This window comes from Chiloscyllium punctatum, chromosome 1 (genome assembly GCF_047496795.1).
Source record: "Chiloscyllium punctatum isolate Juve2018m chromosome 1, sChiPun1.3, whole genome shotgun sequence".
NCBI lineage: Eukaryota > Metazoa > Chordata > Chondrichthyes > Orectolobiformes > Hemiscylliidae > Chiloscyllium > Chiloscyllium punctatum.
In genome coordinates this window covers 88,698,030-88,717,855 of record NC_092739.1, presented here as the reverse complement: position 1 = coordinate 88,717,855, position 19,826 = coordinate 88,698,030, and the positions used below count along the sequence as shown (strand labels likewise).

General features: G+C 39.1%; 1 protein-coding gene across 6 annotated transcripts in view; it reads right to left on the bottom strand.

Moving 5' to 3' along the window:
* fat1a (FAT atypical cadherin 1a) overlaps positions 1-19,573 on the bottom strand; it is a 204,062-nt gene extending 184,489 nt beyond the window's left edge. For 4 of the 6 annotated variants that reach the window (XM_072570416.1, XM_072570425.1, XM_072570456.1 and 1 more), the window contains exons 1-2: positions 16,768-16,956; positions 4,960-8,243 (exon numbers count right to left, since the gene is read on the bottom strand). In XM_072570416.1, the coding sequence (XP_072426517.1) occupies positions 4,960-8,243; positions 16,768-16,778 (3,295 nt within the window). In that variant the 5' untranslated portion in view covers positions 16,779-16,956. Of the gene's footprint in view, positions 1-4,959; positions 8,244-9,709; positions 9,857-16,767; positions 16,957-19,402 lie in introns of those variants that run through there. The other 2 variants (XM_072570445.1, XM_072570435.1) reach the window with 2 other exon arrangements.
* Between the last annotated feature and the right edge of the window lie 253 nt (positions 19,574-19,826).

Genomic DNA, 19,826 nt, shown 5'->3' with positions numbered 1-19,826 from the left:
TCAGATCATTTACTGCAACTAACTTCTAATCTTAAACATTGGGAAGTGCTGGCACAGAGTGGAGTTGACACTGACTGGAATATATTTATTTTGAAGCACCTGTACATTTGTTCAGATTAGTATGCACACTTTCCCTGTCTGCATATTCAGCAAGTTTCATAGAAACAGTGTTCACACTAAGATACTTGGATACAGTGGCGATTATGCCTACAAATGGCACATGAGTAAGGTTCTCTTGGTTACAACACACTCATCTTTATGCGCATCACAAAAGCAGGTGCCTCAAATTTCCCACCAGCGGATTTGTATCTGCAGTTCATTACTCAGACCACCAAGGGGCTCTGCATCAACTTGGATCCCCAAACTCTACAAGAGGCATTTTATCAATGGTGAAGGAGCTGGTGAGAAGGTCTCAGCCTTGGAAAATAGTGCAATTTAAAATTTCAATTCTATTACTGGAACTTAATTAACCTCCAACATGCAACCCCTCCCCGGCAGAAAAGCAAATCATTCAACAGATTTGGTTCTCCCCAATATTCCTGCTCTTTTGGCCTCTATCTTCCAACCTTGATCAAGCTGAAACATGCACTAAACTTTGAAAAATACTGGACCATCTTTACATTTACTACTACCACAAGACCAATAAGACAGTTCACACTTTGACAAGTTTTAATGTTTGCCCTTTTCCTAAGTGGAGCTCTGTGTATGCATAAATAAAAACTGAAATAACTGCTGTTAGAGGCAAAAATAGAAATTTCTGGAAAGGCGCAACAGGTCTAGCAACATCTGTGGAGAGAAATCAGAGTTAGCCCTTCAGGTCGAGTGAGAGTGAGAGGGGGGCTGTGTGTGTGTGTGTGTGTGTGTGTGTGTGTGTGTGTGTGTGTGTGTGTGTGTGTGTGTGTGCGGGGGGGGGAGAAAGTGGGATGTGGGGCAGCATTAGTCCTCAAAGTAACTAATGCTGGCAGTTCAAAGGGACTATGAAATAGCACATCAGAGCTCAATGTACAGACTTAAAAGTTGTATGCATATTACAAGATTTCTTTCTTGGTCATTCATCAACATTTTCCATTGCTCATCACACTGTTGTGCCCCTGCACTGGGTAAAACAAATAAATACAAATTGCATTCACAATACCAAGAGGTCTCCTTGCTTAGCTATGCAGAAAGCCGAGAATGACACTCAGAAGCTATGTACTCTCCCAACCTTTATCACCACTTCTTAGTTGACTCCCTCACTATACAGAAATGTGCTTTGCTTCAATTGCCAAATGCACATTTGCCCTTTATACACAATTCCTAGTTTATATCCTATAGTCAGATTGCTTGGATACAAAACTATTATTTGGTAGTTATTTTCATTTAAACATTGATATCTTTACAATCTCTTGCATAGCAAATAATTTACCATCTGTTTCTCTTATTCATACAGATACACATTAAAGTTCCATGTCGATGCACAGATTTTCTATTCAACAGATTTTAGATGAGGTAATTTCATTAACAACTATTAAATTCAATCAAAATATCTTGAATTTAATTTCCTGTTCATATTACACTGTCATTTTTATCAGCTGAGAATTTTCATCAGTCTTTCAAAAAAAAACAAATTAGTTACTTTAGAAGTTCAGCAAAAATCATTAGCGCAATCTCATTTAATTAATTTTCATAATTTTGCTTTTCAGAGTAAAGGCTTATTGTAGTTAAACCATCATCACAAAACCAAATTAAAAGTTTCTTCAATGAACCACAGCAGTTTATAGCTTAGGAATCCACTTGAGCTGTTTGCCAGCTTAATCCAAACACAATCACACTGTCTTTCTGACTACCTCCATTTTGATCCACTTCAAATTTACATTTTTCTTAAAATGCAATAACCTGTGCATCAATTACTTGCTGATACAAAAACATTTCACATCAAGCACCTATAGAAATGGCATATTTACCACAATCAAGCCTCAAAGTGAAACATTTTAAATTGAAGGAGTTTCTGAATGTGCAACCAGAGGAAATGATTTCAGCCTATAAATCTACCACATCCTTCGTAGTTTTATAAGCTTGTTTAATCGCGTGTTAACCATTTTTTATTACATGAAAATAAATCTATTTCAACTTTGTTTTTTTCATCTATCCAGCCAGCCCAATTACAATTTAGGTGAATCCATGCTATATGCTTTCCAAATTTAGGTCTTTCCTACAAAGGATACTCAAAACAGTTTTCTAATTGCTAACAGATTTTAAATGACATCTACTCTTGATCTCCATTCACTCATTTATCAAACTCAAAATACAGCAGGCCTCATTTTTTTTTCATGGCTTATGAACTTGTACTTTCAAGGAACTGAGGATGAAATTCACCTTCAATTTTGTTTGAATAAATGGGAAAAAACATATACTAACTGAAAAAGGAGGGAAACTTACACAAAAGAGAACCTTGAAGATTGATCTATACGAATTGCGTTTTGGCTCCAAAGGGGACAAGAACAGAATAATGAATTTTCAGGAAAGACTCAGTATCCCATCTAAACTGGAAAGACTTCAAATTATTTCACAACTTTCCACCTTTGATGGACACTGAAGATCTATAATGTCAATCAGACAGGCAATTTCCCCTGACCTCATGTACTTTGGATGCAATAGTTCCACAGGTTAGATACTTAATATAGGTTTCAGCCACAACTATCTCGATATCATATCTTTAACAACAGAGTTTAAACATTGTTTCCTTAACAGCATTGCATTAACAACCATTCATTTAATGTTTGAAGGAATGACTTTGTCTAGAATCTCCTAATTAGAAAATCTGTGCATCTACACTAGTCTTTACCAGCATATGTAAGCAAAAGCAGGTAATTCTTTTTTGTCCATTCATGAATATGTCCCATAAAGGATACACTTCAGAAGCAAACACAAACAGATTTTGGTTCTCTCTCCAATCCCATTACACTGACAGTAATTACATGTCATTCTTGCCAATGTGTAAATTCAAAATGGATTGGATATCCACTTAGAGGTAGAGGGCCAGAGACCGAGAGCAAAGCTATGTTCCACACAAGTGCAGGGTGCAGGTTTAGTGATAGGGTACAAAGCTCTCCAACATCCATGCTTTCTGCAATTGCAGCTTTCCACTGGTAACAGGATCATGCAATTAGCCCAGCAACAGTTCATTAAAATGCAATAAAAGCCCATTTCCCAAAGAACCTAAGTATGTCAATGCACATTACTTTTATGGTTAATAAAAAATTTATTTTGTGTAAATTTAGCAAATGCCCCAAAAGCTTTTGTAATCAATACTGCACCAAATGTCATGTTAATCTCACTTCTGTTAAGATTTAAATTATGCTCCAAATCGGCAAAAGTTTTGAAACTGGCATTTTAAATTTCACTGCTAATATGTCTACAATTTTAAGTCAAAAGCTCTTTAAAAATTCAAACATTTTAATAATTGCAAGCTTAAAAAAATTTGTTAGGGTGCATAATAAGCAGAGTTTGAAACCATAAACACAGAAACCCTTGCAAATCCAGGAAGAAAATCTTCTAACATCATAGCCTGAAATATAAATAGTAATTCTTAGATATACACATTAGATCCATCAGCATCTGAAACCAAAAACAGACTCTTCAGTGCCTCTCTCTCACTTTGGTTAAAGGAAAGGGCTCATAGCCTAAACATTAATCTTATCCTTTTCAAATGCTGCCTGTTTCAAGCATTTTCTATCACCAAAAACGTAAGTGACTTAAGTCAGAACAGGAGGGTTATAAGGCTGTCGAAAGCATAATGTCAATGATTGAAGTAGGATTCCAGCAATATTTTATGAATACTCTTGTTAAGTTGCATGAAAAAAAGGGATATTTTATACAATGTGGACTAACGGGGTTAGGGCTACTTCTCATTGGGAAATTAAACACTTAAGTGTACTAATTAGACAGAACAATATTACAATAATTTTTAGTTATTTCAAATTACATCAGTTAGGTTAACCAAATTCTGTACAAAAAAAAATCAACAGAAGACAAACCCAAGAGAAGCTGAAATTCCTGCAACTCAAAATTTCAGTTTTCAAAAAGTGCTTACCAAATCATTAAAAAACTATTTACTGCTCATTAGCGTTTATGAAGGGACAAACTTTCTCAACCATATCTGTCAATATGTGGTACAATTTGTTCTTGAAAAGCCTAAAATATAATATTTAGTATCAAAAATCATTTAATCTCACATTGTAATAACTATTGTTTTGAATCTAAAAGCCTTATTTAACATTTTTCTCTTCAAAGTTTTATACTTAATTGTCAGCATAACAGTCTCTCTATTAATTGTCCTGTTCTATTTGATAAGAATTAGTCAAACTTTTCCATAGGAGACCAAAAACCCAGTTCCAATGCCTAGCAGGTCTGACAGAAAAAAGCTAGATGGGTCACAAATGAAGTTCAGATATTTCAAATCCCAGAATTCCAATTTTAAAGTCCTTACTTACAATTTAGGAAGAGGAGCAAGAATGGAATATAGTTTGATTGATCTTACCTGGGCTTGAAAATGATTTTAACACAAACAAAATAAGGGACAGAAAATCATTGACTTAAAATACTTTTAACGACCGAACAGGCTATTCTCACATTTAATAATCCTGGCATTTGAACAGTTATTAGTGAAGCAGACATACCTAGACTTCAACAGATATGCATAAATAAAACCATATGAAAAGACTTAAAAGAATCTATTTCACCATAAATACAAAATTTATGTTTGTTGGAAACTCAAAGTCAAAACTTAGTTGAAGACAGAAGTTTCAATGAAAAACTCTTCCTGTCCCTACTCTTTCACGGTAATCATCATGTATTTTGGTCTGCTGAAAATTTTAAGTCACAGCTCAGACAAAAATTCTGTTACAAATGAGGAGTTACAAAAGGGAGTGGATTAAGGTAAGCGAGGAACAAACCGAGATAATTTTTAAAACCGCCTACCTTTCTCTTCATCAATTTTGAAGATTCCAAGTCCAGATCCATCCCTTATGGAATATCTAACTTCTCCATCTCTGCCTCTATCATTATCATCAGCACTTATCATCATTACAGGTGTACCAATAGGAACATCTTCTCTGACAGATCCATTAGCCGCAAAAAATGGAAAGACGGGAGGATATAAATTCTCATTTACATCCACTACTTCCACTTGAATGTAACAAGTTGAAGATAGAGAAACTGGTCGCCCTTTATCCTTTGCTCGAGCAGTCAGATTATAGAACTGTTTCTTCTCAAAATCCAGCTTTTGTACAATACGTAGAGCTCCACTTAGTTTGTCCACATCAAAATAGCCTTCTCCATTATCTATCAGACTATAGCGTACCTGACTACTGTGTCCAACATCAGGATCATAGGCTTCTAGCCACATTGCAACAGTTCCTATTGGAAGGTCTTCTCGAACTTTAATGTGATAGTTTTGAGGAATAAATTCAGGTGGGTTGTCATTTACATCTTCCAAAGTTACTTTCAGCAACACTGTTGAAAACAGTTGTGGCTCCTGTTTAGCTTGATCCCTGGCTTCGATCTTTAATAAGTAAACAGGGTCTTTTTCCCTATCCAGCAACCCTATAACTTTTACAATTCCAGTTGCACTATCAATTGCAAACACATCTGTGCCTGTCAGAAGAGAGTACTTGATTTCACCATTGGCACCCAGATCTTGGTCTGTTGCTTCAAGCTGAATAATTTCACTCCCCACTTCTTGGTTTTCACTCACTTCTTCAAAGTACATATCCTGCAGAAATTCTGGACTGTTATCATTTGCATCTAATATGTTCACATCTAACAGACGCCAAGCAGACCTCTGAGGTATCCCAAGATCATAAACAGTTATATTAAGCGTGTAATGATCAGTTTTTTCCCTGTCAAGTGGGGTGAATACTTTTAACCATCCTGTTTCAAGATCAACAATAAATCTGCTATCAGGGTCACCTCCTGAAATTACATGGACTAATTTCCCATTAAAACCATTATCGAGATCAGTAACATTAATAAGCAATAAATTTGTTCCTACTGGTTTGTCTTCTTTAATTTCAATTACACTTGGAAAGGAACCAAAATATGGTGCATGGCGATTGATTGAATGATTATCAGAAAATAACTCTTCAGCATCTCCATGATTGTGGATCTTATTTGCCTGGAGAAGCTTTTCTGCCAAGTGTTTCGCCACGCCGGTCTCTATACAATTCAGGTTAACTTGTTTACGACTTGTGGCCACAGTGATATTAATGTACATTGAGGTAGCAAAGTTCTCCCCATCTGTAGCTGTGATTTGCAGACTATAAAAAGACCCTTGTAGGCCAGGTTCATCTGTTAGAGACCGCTTCAAAACAAGAACACCTGAATTGGGATTCAAGTCGAACAGATCCAGTTCGTTTCCTGTGAGTATCCGGTATCTGACCAGTTGTAACTCATCTGCATCAATAGCAGACACCGTGGCAATTTGTTCACCAACATTTAGATCCCTTGGCATTGTACCTATACAGTTCACCTTCTCAAACAGTGGCTTGTTGTCATTCAGATTGTTTAAGAAAATAGTTACAAGTGCTTCAACTTCACGACGATAAGGTGAGCCCCAATCTGATGCACGAATCCGCAAATTATAAATCCTTGGCATCAATTCATAATCCAATTCCTTGGAGGTTGTGATTTCACCACTGAAGTAGTCTATCACAAAAGGTGGTGGATTCAAGTTAGCTATGCTATATGTTACATACCCATTATCACCACTATCAACATCGGAAGCACTCACAGTCAAAACACTAGTACCAACAGGTACATTTTCACGAACACTGGCCTTATAGGATGACTGTTTGAATTCAGGAGCATTATCATTCATATCTATCACATCAACAATTACCTTTGTTGACGCTTGTTTGTCAACAATTATAACTTCAAGCTCATAATGAAAAGCTTCCTGTGTTTTTAGAAAGTCATTTGTAGTGATGAGACCAGTATCAGGGTTAATATGAAACTTAGCAGCATGATGTTTTAGAGCAAACTTGATCTGTGGATACATTGGACTAGCTGTAACCATTACAACTGGAGAATTAGGGGGTGCAAACTCATTCAGTCTGGCCTTGTATACAGCTTTCTCAAATCTACATGGCAAAGACTTTGACTGTGGGGACATAACATGGATAACTTTCACAGAGGAAAACTGAGGAGGATTTCCCTTGTCTTTAGCTTGCAGTGTGAGATTATATCCAGAAGACTGACTTTCCCAATCAACCTGGTCAATAGCTTTAATACGATATTCTTTGCTCCCAGGGTTTGACCTCACGGCTTTGAACTGATGCAAGGGATCACCTGCCACAATATTTAAGGAAGCTATTTCTCCATTGATTCCCAGGTCTTCATCTTCCACAGTTATAAGTGCATATGTTGGATCCTTGTCAGTTTCTGATGGAGTGAGTGTAACAGCCGAGATGACTGGTGCATGTTCATTTCCCTGTTCCACGTGAATAGTAAGTTTTGCCATGCTGCTAATTCCACTGCTGCCATATAATTTCTGACCGCGATCAGCTGCAAGGATTTCCAGATCATATTGTTTTGTCTCACTGTAGTCCAACTTGCCTGTCAGGGTAATCACGCCATTGGTGGGATGGATGGCAAACATATCCGTTCTGTCCTTAAAACTATAATAAAACTCTCCATTGGTACCAATGTCAGCATCAGTGGCTCTGACTCTGGCCACACTCGTTCTCAGTGCTGTGCTTTCTGGCAAAGACACACTGTATGAGGTTGGTGAAAACAAAGGCCTCAAGTCATTGGTATCTAAAACATGGACCTTCACCTTTGTCCGTGCTTCAGCATTTGTTTTTTTCTCAACTGCTTTTACATTCAGCATATAATGGTCCCTCACTTCCCTGTTTAAGACTGCACTATTCCCTCCCTTGGTCCTTATGCGCAAGAAACAGAAATCCCCAAGAATATAGTCTTCGGCTTTAAACAAGTTCTCATGATCTCCAGAAATAATTTTATACCGAAACTCCGAGGATGGATTCGAGATGTAAATGCCCATTTTTACATGACTTTCTAAATAGGTTTTGGCTGCAGAATTCTCATAAATATAAGCATTATAAAGATGCTGTGTGAACTGTGTTGATGATACTGGTTCTTTCTTCCCATTTCCTTCACAGCTGTTTGAAAGCTGTAAAAGCAGAACCGAAAACAGTAGTGCTGTAGATCTCACCATGATGACACTTGGGTAATCACCAACTGACCTAAAAAAAAAAGTAAAATTTTAATCTTTCAATTGGAACATGTTGAAGCAGCACATGTTGAAGCATACTTTCTCCAACAAAAATGAATGACATCCATAACAAAAAGAGAACATTAATAAAAAGACTTTCAAGCACAAAGGAGATCCACAAAATATGAAAAGCAATAAATAATGCACAAAGTTGTGGCAATATATTTCATTTCCACTTCATACATCAAGGTATCTAGAGCAGAATTCCATCCGATACCAGCATAGATCAGATATTTATCTGTGTGCAAATCATGAGCAGTGCACATCCAAATTATGAATTGATCAATCTTTTCATAATTGACTTTTCTTGCTGACTTTACTAAGTCTCCCTTCCATAACCCATTGTAAGCCAAACGTAAAATGATCCAACTTCCCTTCCTTGGTCTCATCTTAGCTGATATTGTTAATGGTTTACTCTTTTGAAGATACTGTTCCTCCTTCGAATCTCCTGTCATCACCTCTTTCCTCTTCAAAGTGACTTGACAGAGTAAATTAAGAAACTATTTCAGTTAGCTGTGCAGCTGAAAACCAGACAGCACAGATTTAAAGCTACTGGCAACAAGGTAAAAGGTTTTAATGCGAATTTAAGATCTGGATGAGCAAGTATTTCCTCTTCCCCAATTCCAATTTGCCAGCAACTGCCAGGGAGAACTAGACTGTTCAAACCTTTTACAGCATATTCAACACCAAAATAAATTATGAACATGTCCTTATGCCACCGAGGCTGCTTATTTCCACCTGAGAATGTAAGTAGGAGCAGTGGTAGGCCATTAAGATCCCAGGTACATGGGCAGGAGGCTGGAAGAACACAGCAAGCCAGGCAGCATCAGGAAGTGGTGGAGAAGTCAAAATTTTGGGTGTAACCTTTCTTCAAGACTTGGATGGGGGGGGGGTGGGGTGGGGGGGGGGTGCTGCAGATAAAGGGGGTGGCAGGGGCAGGGTGGTGAAGTGGGGATAGGTGAAGACAGGTAGAGGGTACGACCTGGTTGGTCAATGGGAGGAATGAATCCTGGTTGGTGGCAGGGAGGAGTGGAAGGAAGGTGGAAGGGCTGGGAAGGGAGTCGGAGATGGAAAGGGAGGTTATTTGACACTGGAGAACTGTAGGCTGCCCAGGCAGTAGATGGGCGCTGTTCATCAATTTGCGGTTTGGTTTATTGTGGCAAAGGATGGACATTTCAGAAAGGGAGTGGGAAGGGGAATTAAAATGGGCAGTAACTGGGAGGTTCGGTCAACCCCTGCAGGTCCCGCTCAAATGCCCGGCGAACCATTCCCTAAATTTACATTTGGTCTCCCCGATGTAGAGAAGACCACATCAGGAGCACCTAGTTTCCCGCATCAAGTGCTCCCAATGTGGTCGTTTTACTTCAGGTTTCTTATGCCTTTAGCTGAAAAGGTTCTAAAGGTCCAGAAATTCTTCCTCAAACCCCAATATCTTACCTTTGTCCTTTAGATGCTCCTTCAAATCTACCTCTTTGACCACCTCCCGTAATAATCGCTTTATATGCCTTGATATCTCATCTTGCTTTATAATGTTGTTGGAGAATTGCCCTTGAGATTTTGCTGCTGTTGTAAAGCCTCTAGGATCTGCAAAGTTCAGTATCAGAAGGATCTGTTCTCAGTGAATCCCTGTAGTTTTACATGATTTACAACTATCCCCACAGCATCTGTTGAGGATGCTCATGACATTGGTACAATACATCCCCAGAGTAGCAACAGGTCTATTTTACACCCCTCCCCTATTATTTGGTGTCAAATAATCAATTTCAAATTCCAGATAGGATGAGAATTCTAAACAAACTTAACAAATTATCTCCCAATTTTCCTCCCTGCTTTCAGGAAGTGCAGGTAGAAGACAGTTAGTTTGACTGAAGTTCCCATGTGCAGTGGTGTACCACAGGGATCAGTCCTGGGTCCCTTATTGTTTATGATATTCATAAATGATGTAGATGAAACTGTAGCCCAGGGAGGTTGGTGGGAGTGAAGAACAATAAGTCTAAAGATGACACAAAGACTGGGTGGTTGCCAATAGGGAGTAAGGTGTGGGGTTACAGGAAGATATAAATGGATTGGTCAGAAGAACAGGCAAAAGACAGATAGAACTTAACCCTGATAAACGCTAGGTGGTGCACTTTGGAAGCAAGAGTGAGATAAAAGTACTCAGTGAATGGCAAGATACTAGGGAGCTTGAGGAATAAAGGGATTTCACGGGGGCGGGATGGTGGTTTCTCCACAGATCTGTCAAAGTAGCAGGAAGAATAGGTTTATAGGGTGGTTAAAAAAACATATGGGATGCTTTCCTTTCATAGTCATGGCATAGACTGTGAGCACAGGTAGGTCATGTTGGAGCTCTACAGAACTTTGCTGGAGCACAGTCTATAGTTCTGGTCACCACACTACAGGAAAGATATGACTAATGTATTTATTCTTGCTTGGTTTGACTTTGACAGACATTAGCAGCCCTCTGGTACCTCAGCAATGTAACTACCCTTTTTATAGAATGCTAGACAGTGACTGCTGGCAGACGATTTAATTGTGGGAGTCTTGCTGAATCTACAAATGTCTGAAGAATTGAACTCACTCCAAAGCGCTCTTGAAAACATGTTGAAACTTTTATTTTACAAAGGGACTGAACATTTCTGACATGTTTAGCTCATCTAATAAACAAAAGATTTAATCAAGTGTTCGTGCAATTAAGTGGTTACATTTGCAATCTTTATGCTCAAGATGGATGGATAATAAATTCCTTTTAATGGAATCTTAGCCTTTTAAAGAAAATATTTATCAGAATGCATAACAACCCTCTTAAATGCAACATTCCAGTCTATTCTCAAATGAGGTCACATAGCAGTTAACATTTGAGGCAACACCAAATCCTCAATCTTAAAATTTTTTTCCAAATGGATGGCATGGAAAAGAAAAATCGCACTTAACCAGATGTATGCACAAAGACAAGAGGTTTCTGTATTGAACAAAGCTGATGGAACCGTCACTGCATTATCAAAAGGGAGCCAGAGCGAGAAGCAGACAGAGAAAGGGAGAGCCCGAGCCAGAGCAAGACATCACCACACCTTAGGTTCAGGGCATGGTTGAAAAGAAAGAGCCTTCAAGGGTAACCTTAGCCAATGCAGAAACTGAACCTGTGCTGTTGGAAGTTACAAGTCACACAACATCAAGTTATAGTCCAACAGGTTTAATTGGAAGCGCTAGCTTTCAGAGTGCTGCTCCTTCATTAGGTGGTTGTGGAGTGCATCACACTAAAATTTTTATTATAAATTCTGTATCTTACAAATGTGCACTCCACAACCACCTGAAGAAGGGGCGGCGCACCGAAAGCTAGTGTTTCCAATTAAACCTCTTGGACTCTTACCTGGTGGTGTGATGTAACTTTGTACACGCCAGTCCAACACCGGCATCTCCAAATCATGTGCTGTTGGATATATTGTGCGTCAGCAAACCAGATATTGAGCTAACTGAGCTAACCAACCCCAAATGTAACCATCTGCCAGCCATTTAATATCAACTAAACACGTATTACAAGGCCTACTTCCGGTGTATATTTAGTACCTAGCAGGATTTAGCACAGAAATACACATTAGCTGTTTGTCCAGCAGCCAATTTAGTCCACTGATATTTTTCACTATATTTGAGCAGTGGGTAGTTCCATCACATATGGCTTTCATGCAAAGGCAGCGAAACAACTTCTATTTTAGCATACTCTTAAAATAACTTTACTCTGAATTCTTTAATTGAAAAAGTCTACAACATGCATATTACATAGCATTATTCTTATATAGGGATTAAGTATGTGATGATAAACTCACAACAGACACTTTTTGTACGGGGTCATTACTTTGTTAAAAAGGAAATCAAGAGCAAAGGTGCACGCTGCAGGGCAAAGTCTGAAAGTTGTGAAAAAAGTAATAGAGAAGCTGAGGGAAGTAAGGAGCTTAAGTCATAAATTATACAATAGAACTTGATTAGGACAGAATTGGGAGGTGTGAATGAGGGGGTGTTTAGGATAGTGTGAATTTAGATTGAACAAGATAGATAAAAATGCCACAGCAGTATTCACATAATATGAAAAGGAATGAAAAGAGACAAATACACAGGAGACAGGAGAATCATGTCAGATTACAATGTTTTTCTTAAATTACATGTAGTGAGAGACTGTGGGCTTCTGCAAAAGGGTTCCCAGACATGACTGCACAGAAGCTTGTGTAACATGCAGGGTTTCAGAAGTCGTGAGAGGAAAAAACATTATACCTCTTGGGAGGCACCAGTGGAAGAGTTCTATGTCAAAACTGAAGAGATAACGAAGCCAACAATGTGACAGATGAAGAAGGACCAAGGGTAATCCCAAAAATGCTTTTGAGGTAGTGGATTAACTGTTAATACTGCTAGTACCATGAGGAAATGGTCTAATTGGCAAACAAAACAGGAATTTAACAGTTCAATTTAAGAACATAAACTAGACCCTAATAAAACATACCTATGGTTCACAGGTAACGTGAATTGTGAAGTCAGAAGAAGGTGCAATCCGAAAGGTGATAATTCACTGGGGAAAATCATCAGCAAAAGAATAAAAGGAATAGAATAGAATGGGAAAGAGGAGGATCTTGTGATAGATTAATTAAAAATATCTAGAATAGGGGAGGCAGGAGTGTCTTGGGGTATCATCAACTAATGGAAAAAAGGGGCAGTGGAAGGACTACAGCACAATTAAATTCATTTAACAAATCACTTCTGTTTTCCTTAATTATTTTGCCCATTATAATTTTTCATTCTACTGCTGACAAAGGTGTAGATTTCCTGAAGCAGATGTATGTAATCACAATTCCATTATAACGTTATTTAATTCGACATTCTGCACATTACATAGGGTAAATATCATTAAGCAAGGCTACCAGTTTATTACCCCTCAATCTGAGCAAAGGTCAGATCATCAGGCATGGAAATCAATGTGTGCAAATTTCCAGTAATCAATTCTAATCATGGAAAAATTTAGGGAATCATTCATCAAGACCTCTGACTCAATATTTGCACAAAAGTCCTTATGTGAGCATCACAAAACTTGTGAGTTTGCAAAGTTTTTGATGATCACCGCTAGCAAAGGGGACTGTAACATTAACAGAACATGTCCAAACATGCCTTTGACATCTTCAACATATAACCTACCAGTAATTTGTAACTGGAGTCTTATTTCAGAGATTGTTCACCACAAAATGCCATTAACACATTCAGTCTTCCAAAATCAGGTACACTAGCAATTTAACAAATATCATTAATGGAATTCTAATAAACAAGTTATCGTTTGTCAAGGAATCCATGGGATTAGGAGTCTACTATTGTGAATTAGCAACATCCCTTACTCTGAAAACACCTCTTTACATACATAGGCAAGGCTTGGAATTCTCTTATAGGGTTCTTACAATCTCCTTCATTTTACAGTTACATTTCTCCCAAGGTTCAATGTCCATTACAGGAAAATACCAATGATGCCTTCTACCACACAGAAATAGGAATAATCACTCTAGATGCAAAAGCCAACTGGTCCAAAGCAAGTTTAGTTCTTCACATCTACTCCATCAATCCTGGTAACTTTAACCATTAAAAACTTTTTCAGTGTTTTACAAGTGAAGTAATATGGCTCTGAAAGCAACTTTAAACTAAATTGACAGTTATTTCACTGGCTGATACTAATTACAATTTCAGTCTCAAGCTCAAAAGTTGGTAATTTATAAAGCAAGCTGAAACATTACAGATGTAAACAATGCTTATCAATCACCAACTTTAACACTACTGCTACTGCAATCATACAGTAATCCAACTCCAAATTGTTGTCAGTTTGCTGTGAGTCAGATGCTTTACCTGTAAGGTTAGAGGATTGAGCTATAGGGAGATGCTGAATAGGCTGGGGCCATTTTCTTTGGATTGTCAGAAGCTGAGGGGTCACCTTATAGAGGATTATAAAATCATGAGGGGCACAAATAGAGTGAATAGCCAAAGTCTTTTCCCCACAGTAAGGGAGTCCAAAACTAGAGGGCACAGATGAGAGAGGAAAAATATAAGAAAGTGTCTAAGGGACAACGTTTTCACACAGACCGTGGTGCGTGTATGGAATGGGCTATCAGAGGAAGTGGTTGAGGATGGTACAATTACAACATTCAAAAGGCATCTGGATGTGTATATCAATAGAAAGAGTTTACAGGGATATCAACCAAATGCTGACAAATTCAAATTTAAATGAGACTAGATTAATTTAGGATTACTGTTCGGCATGGATGTGTTGGACCAAGGCGGCACGGTGGCACAGTGGTTCAATTCCCGCCTCAGGCGACTAACTGTGTGGAGTTTGCACATTCTCCCCGTGTCTGCGTGGGTTTCCTCCGGGTGCTCCGGTTTCCTCCCACAGTCCAAAAATGTGCAGGTTAGGTGAATTGGCCACGCTAAATTGCCCGTAGTGTTAGATGTAGGGGTAAATGTAGGGGAAGGGGTATGGGTGGGTGCGCTTCGGCGGGTCGGTGTGGACTTGTTGGGCCGAAGGGCCTGTTTCCACACTGTAAGTAATCTAATCTAAAAAAAAGGTGTCTGTTTCCATGCTGTATATCTCTATGACTCTAGATACAAAAGCCAACTGGTCCAAAGCAAGTTTGGTTCTTCACATCTACTCCATCAACAACCACCCCCCCCCCCTCCCCTCCCCTCCTCACCCCCCTCCCTCACCCCCCTCACCCAATCTGTCAATTCACAAGATCTGAATAACCACTTTGCAAAGCTGCTGACTCACAAACAGGACTTTGATAATAAAGCACCATGTCCAGGAACAAAACAGTATATCATAGCAAGCAGATAAAGTTAACTGCTGATATTTCAAAATTACACCAGGCACAAAGATGATAATTGCAAACGAGATCCAAAAACAAATCCAAATGATCTTGAAAGTCTGCAATTGGGAATGCAGTTTGGAAATTAATTTGTCAAATATTTAAATTTACTTCAGAGAGAACAGAAAAAGTCAGAACTACATTTGTCAGTTGCATTTGCCCATTTAAAAAGCTCCTTATCAGCTGAAGGACTAATTCTTGTTCCTTTCCAACAATTTAGTTGCCAAGTTTCAAGTCAATTCAGTATAAATTTGCAAAACAAAAATGGTTTGTAATCCTGAGTAATTTCCAATGGACTTCTGACTTGAAAAGAAAAGGTCCTTGAAAAGAAATTAATATCCTACAGAAACAAATGCCATTTCATCAGATGTTCCCACTCGTATCCTCACACAACAATCCTAAATCAACCAGATCTTTTACTCTAAATTATTAACAGATTTATTAGCAGTTCCAAAGCTCCTATTACAGACCAACAAAACGGAAACAAGGTTCTACAGTATTCATCCCACCTGATCAATAATCGATTCAGTAACAATTGTAAGTAATGAGTTTCTTAGGTCGTGACCTATTCATTGCAAATAGCACTCAAACTACTCACCCAATCAAACCTGAACTGATTTAAACGGTAGAATTTGAAGCTAAGAACAAGACGCCTTGAAAGGGGTCTAGCCAAACGTTTATAATTGTTTTCAGAAACGCTTTGATTACAAAAAAAATGAATTAAAGCTGTAAAGTGGAATGTATTTTACCACGTGTCTGCATTCTGAAAACTAAATAAAGAGGCAAAACCGCTTCATTACAGGCTGGGGTTTGTTTTGTATGGTTTGCAAAGTGCCAAGCTGGATTGCCAAGAAGCAATGTTTAAAATTAAACATACAACTCCCAACTGGTCAGAAGACGCCGAGATTTCCCCCAAGACCTCCCGGATTCCAGCCGTGTTGCTGTCTCTAACATAACGAATCTGTGCTCCCATAGCCATAAATACATGGAGCATTTCTCTCTGGTCAGATCGAAAAATAAATTGCCTGCTGCTCCGAGATAGTGCAGCCCTATTATCGGAAGGATCGAATTCCCTCAACCTGGTGAGAGCGAAATGAAACGAATCGGGACAGAGAGCGGAAAAGAAAGGCACTCTGTCTGGGGTCTGCGTGCTCCTGTTTTGTTGAAGTCTCCTTGAAAAATCTTTCCTTCTCCTCAGTACAAATTCACATCTTCTGGCGAACTACCAACTAAGCTGTTCAGCTTGAATGAGAAAATACTTTTTCTTAAATTTTAAAAAAAGCGAAGATAAACATGCACAAAGGAAACAAAGGTGATTTAATGCCTGAGAGACACAAGAGAAGAAAATTGCCGGCAAGTTCTTGAAGCTACCCGGTTTCCAAACCGCTTGCTCAGGGGAGGCGGGCAGTGTATGTGCCCCTCTCTCCCACGGGCTCACATCGATCAAGTGCAAACCTGTGGCACCAACTCGTCACCAAAAACAAGTGCTTTAAGCTAAACTTTCCGAGGAGTTGCTCCACGAGGCGAGAAAATGATTAAAACAAGACACGAACAAGTACATATCTGCTTTTGTGCTTAGCCACGGGGGAAAAGTAAAGGGGAAAAACTCACGGTAGTTGCATAGAGGCGTGCTGCCAGTCGCAGACTTTCTTTCTCCCCCCCCAGCACACAGAGGGGCTACAGCTTACTTTTTTTTCCCCTCCCCACCCGCCAACTCAGGAATGCCAGCATTAACTCCTGGAGAAGCGGCGAGCAGATAGCACCAGCAACTCCCTCCAGACTGGACACACCATGGTGAGACTGTCCCTCACCGGTCCGCAGCCCGCCCTGAGCATGCGCCGTGCCCGGCACTAGCTTCCCCTGGCATGCAGCAAACAGCAGGGACACAGCGTGGCTCCCTCAGTCTGTCCACAGAGCAGCGTGAGGGGCGTCTCGCTGCACTTCCAAACCTATCTCCCACCACCGCCCCCACCCCATACAACTATCAAAAAATAAATCAACTCATCAGTTGCAAAATGGTCTTAACTTTCTGGAAGCGAAATAGGAATAAAAGAATACATCTTTTAAAACTTTTAATTAAATCTCAACCGTGTTACAAATCTTTCTCAAGCAGTTTTTTTTTCCTATTCCCCCCCCCCCGCCAATTTTATTTCTAACCAGACAAAATCTTCCCGTAACTTCCTCGGTTCCGTTAACAATACTGTACCATTACGCCAACTGAGTGAAGTGGATAGGGAGGGCACACAGTTTAAAGCTACACCATAATTGTCTCCAGAAGTAACTCCAGACAGAACCAAGTTTCTATTCTGTGTGTTAGCATATTTCAAGTCACACAGCTCGCCCGTATTAGAAACTACAGGTCAAATGGACAAAGATTTGAGCGGACTGGACAGATATCAGCCCACTTCAATCTCCAATGCACCATGGAATGACAATTAAATTGTGCCGAAACTGCATCGGAAAGCGTGAGACTACCACCATTTGCAATGTTTGTGACAATATGAATTTGTGACAATATGACAAAAAAGTGGGAATTTTGGGTATGCCAAACTTAAAATGAAGACCAAAGACTGTCTCGTCCATCCGTTTGCCAATGCAAAACAAGATGTGCATGTTACAAAACTACGATCTTAGCTCCAGAATCTCATCATCAACACGAAAGGCAGATCAACACTGCTCCATTTTATTATAATCCAATAGAGTAACCTTCACAGGTTTTACAAAGTACTCATCTTATCCCGTGCAACTTAAAACAGTGCCGCTCCTTTCTCAAACTAAAAGACGATTAGTAATGGCTTCCATTATTTGCAAATTACATAGAATAGCAATACTTAGTAATAATCAATCCTGCAAAAGGCCAATTAGATCCAAAAATGTTAAAATTAATGAGCCCCGAGGCTAGTTCTTCTCTATGGTACAATGCACATTTTGTCTAATGAGCGAGCGAGCCAACAGTTTGATTTACTGAGACTGCAAACCCTGGGGACGAAGAATATTTGACACCACTTTCTTTTTTTCAAACAATCTCATCATGAATCCCTGACTTTGAAAGAAAGAACTCCAGAGGTTCTGCAGAGAATGACAGGAGGTACAAATGGATCCAAACACGTTGTGTGGAGGATTATTCGAGCAATATGGCTGGAACCAAACTATCCTGACAATCAATGGTAGTCTTCTCCTGGTTAGAATTACCCTGACTTTCATCCCCGCACACTTAGTGCCAAAAACTTTCTTGAACGTGTGTACAGTCAACTGAACAGAGCGAAAATCCAATTGAAATGAATAATGGGCCTCGCCTGAACTATAAAAAAAACCTGCAATTCGATGAATTATCATCGACATCACAATGAAATTATTAATCATCGCAATATTGATTTACATTCTGGCCATAGGTAAAAAGGTCAGATTACTCAATCTTTACTGTCGTGTTAAATAAGTAACACTATTACATGTATCAGGCAAACCTTCTGACGTGCCCACTCGACTTGCTGTGGAAGGTCTCCACCTTGCAAATATTATTGGAATGTTTTCCTAAAACTGCTAAATTCAAGAGGCTGATCCGTTTGAAAAATAAAAGTCCTATTGTTCCTCTCAATCCCCAACTCCACCAAACTGGCAAATAAATGCACACTGTGCAGATATTAAATGGGGAAACTTTGCATTTTCTTAGCTGGGTCTTAGTTAAATATTGACCAGGATGGTTATTGGGACATGGGCTCAGTTGCTTTTGTAAATGAACGCCGTTTTGTACCTTACTTTTTGTGAAGCACGCGGGGGCGCTCTGTTACAATGTTCTAACTGAAAGGATTTTCGAGCGATGAGCTGACGATCATCGTTGTTACAGGAGTCGAAGCTGTAAACTTGAGTAATCGCACCATTTCGAGAAAAGCACTGCCAAAGGTTACCTTTAACGGGACTTCTGCAATGAACCTTCCCCTGAATTGCACACTTTCAGTTGTTTTTTTTTCAAAACGACCCAATCTTAGCTTTAATAAAGCTTGTTGCTTAATTCAATCAATTCGAGTTTCTTTCGAAATCTTTAACATTCACTTTTACCATACAGTATCGAGCAAACAAAACAATTTTAAGTCAAGATGAGGTGTATCATCGTGTATATTCGCTGTTCCATCGTCAGTGCAGGATAAAATGAATTTACCTGAAATTATTGAGCAGCATAGGGCTCATTGGAAACTGCATCAATGTGAAATCACTACATTGTTGTATCTACTCCATTACAACGACTTACCAGACCAGCTGGATCCGACAGTTCCCGAGGAGACAAAATCCTGGGGATTACAGGGGAAAAGAGAACGCTTTTCCTGCTTTTAACTCACACCACCAGAAAATATGATCGAAGTGATATTCTTCAGAATCAACACATTTCCAGGGATTCAAAACAAGTTTGTAACGATCTGGATAAAGTGGAAGAGTCATGTAAAAGCAGTTCCAAACTCAGCGGCGAATACAGTTCCTAGCGGGATGACTGTGGCCGAGACGTTGTGACGTCAGCGATTCCCAGGCTTTGCAATGGATTGAAAGTTTCCCAAGTTTAAAAAAAATCCAGAAGTGGTTTGCCAGAAAAATAGACATTTGAATGGACTTGGTTGTACCGTGTGCTATTCATATCATATATTGCGAGTATTTTGCTCTACAGTAAGTTTGTTCTTTCG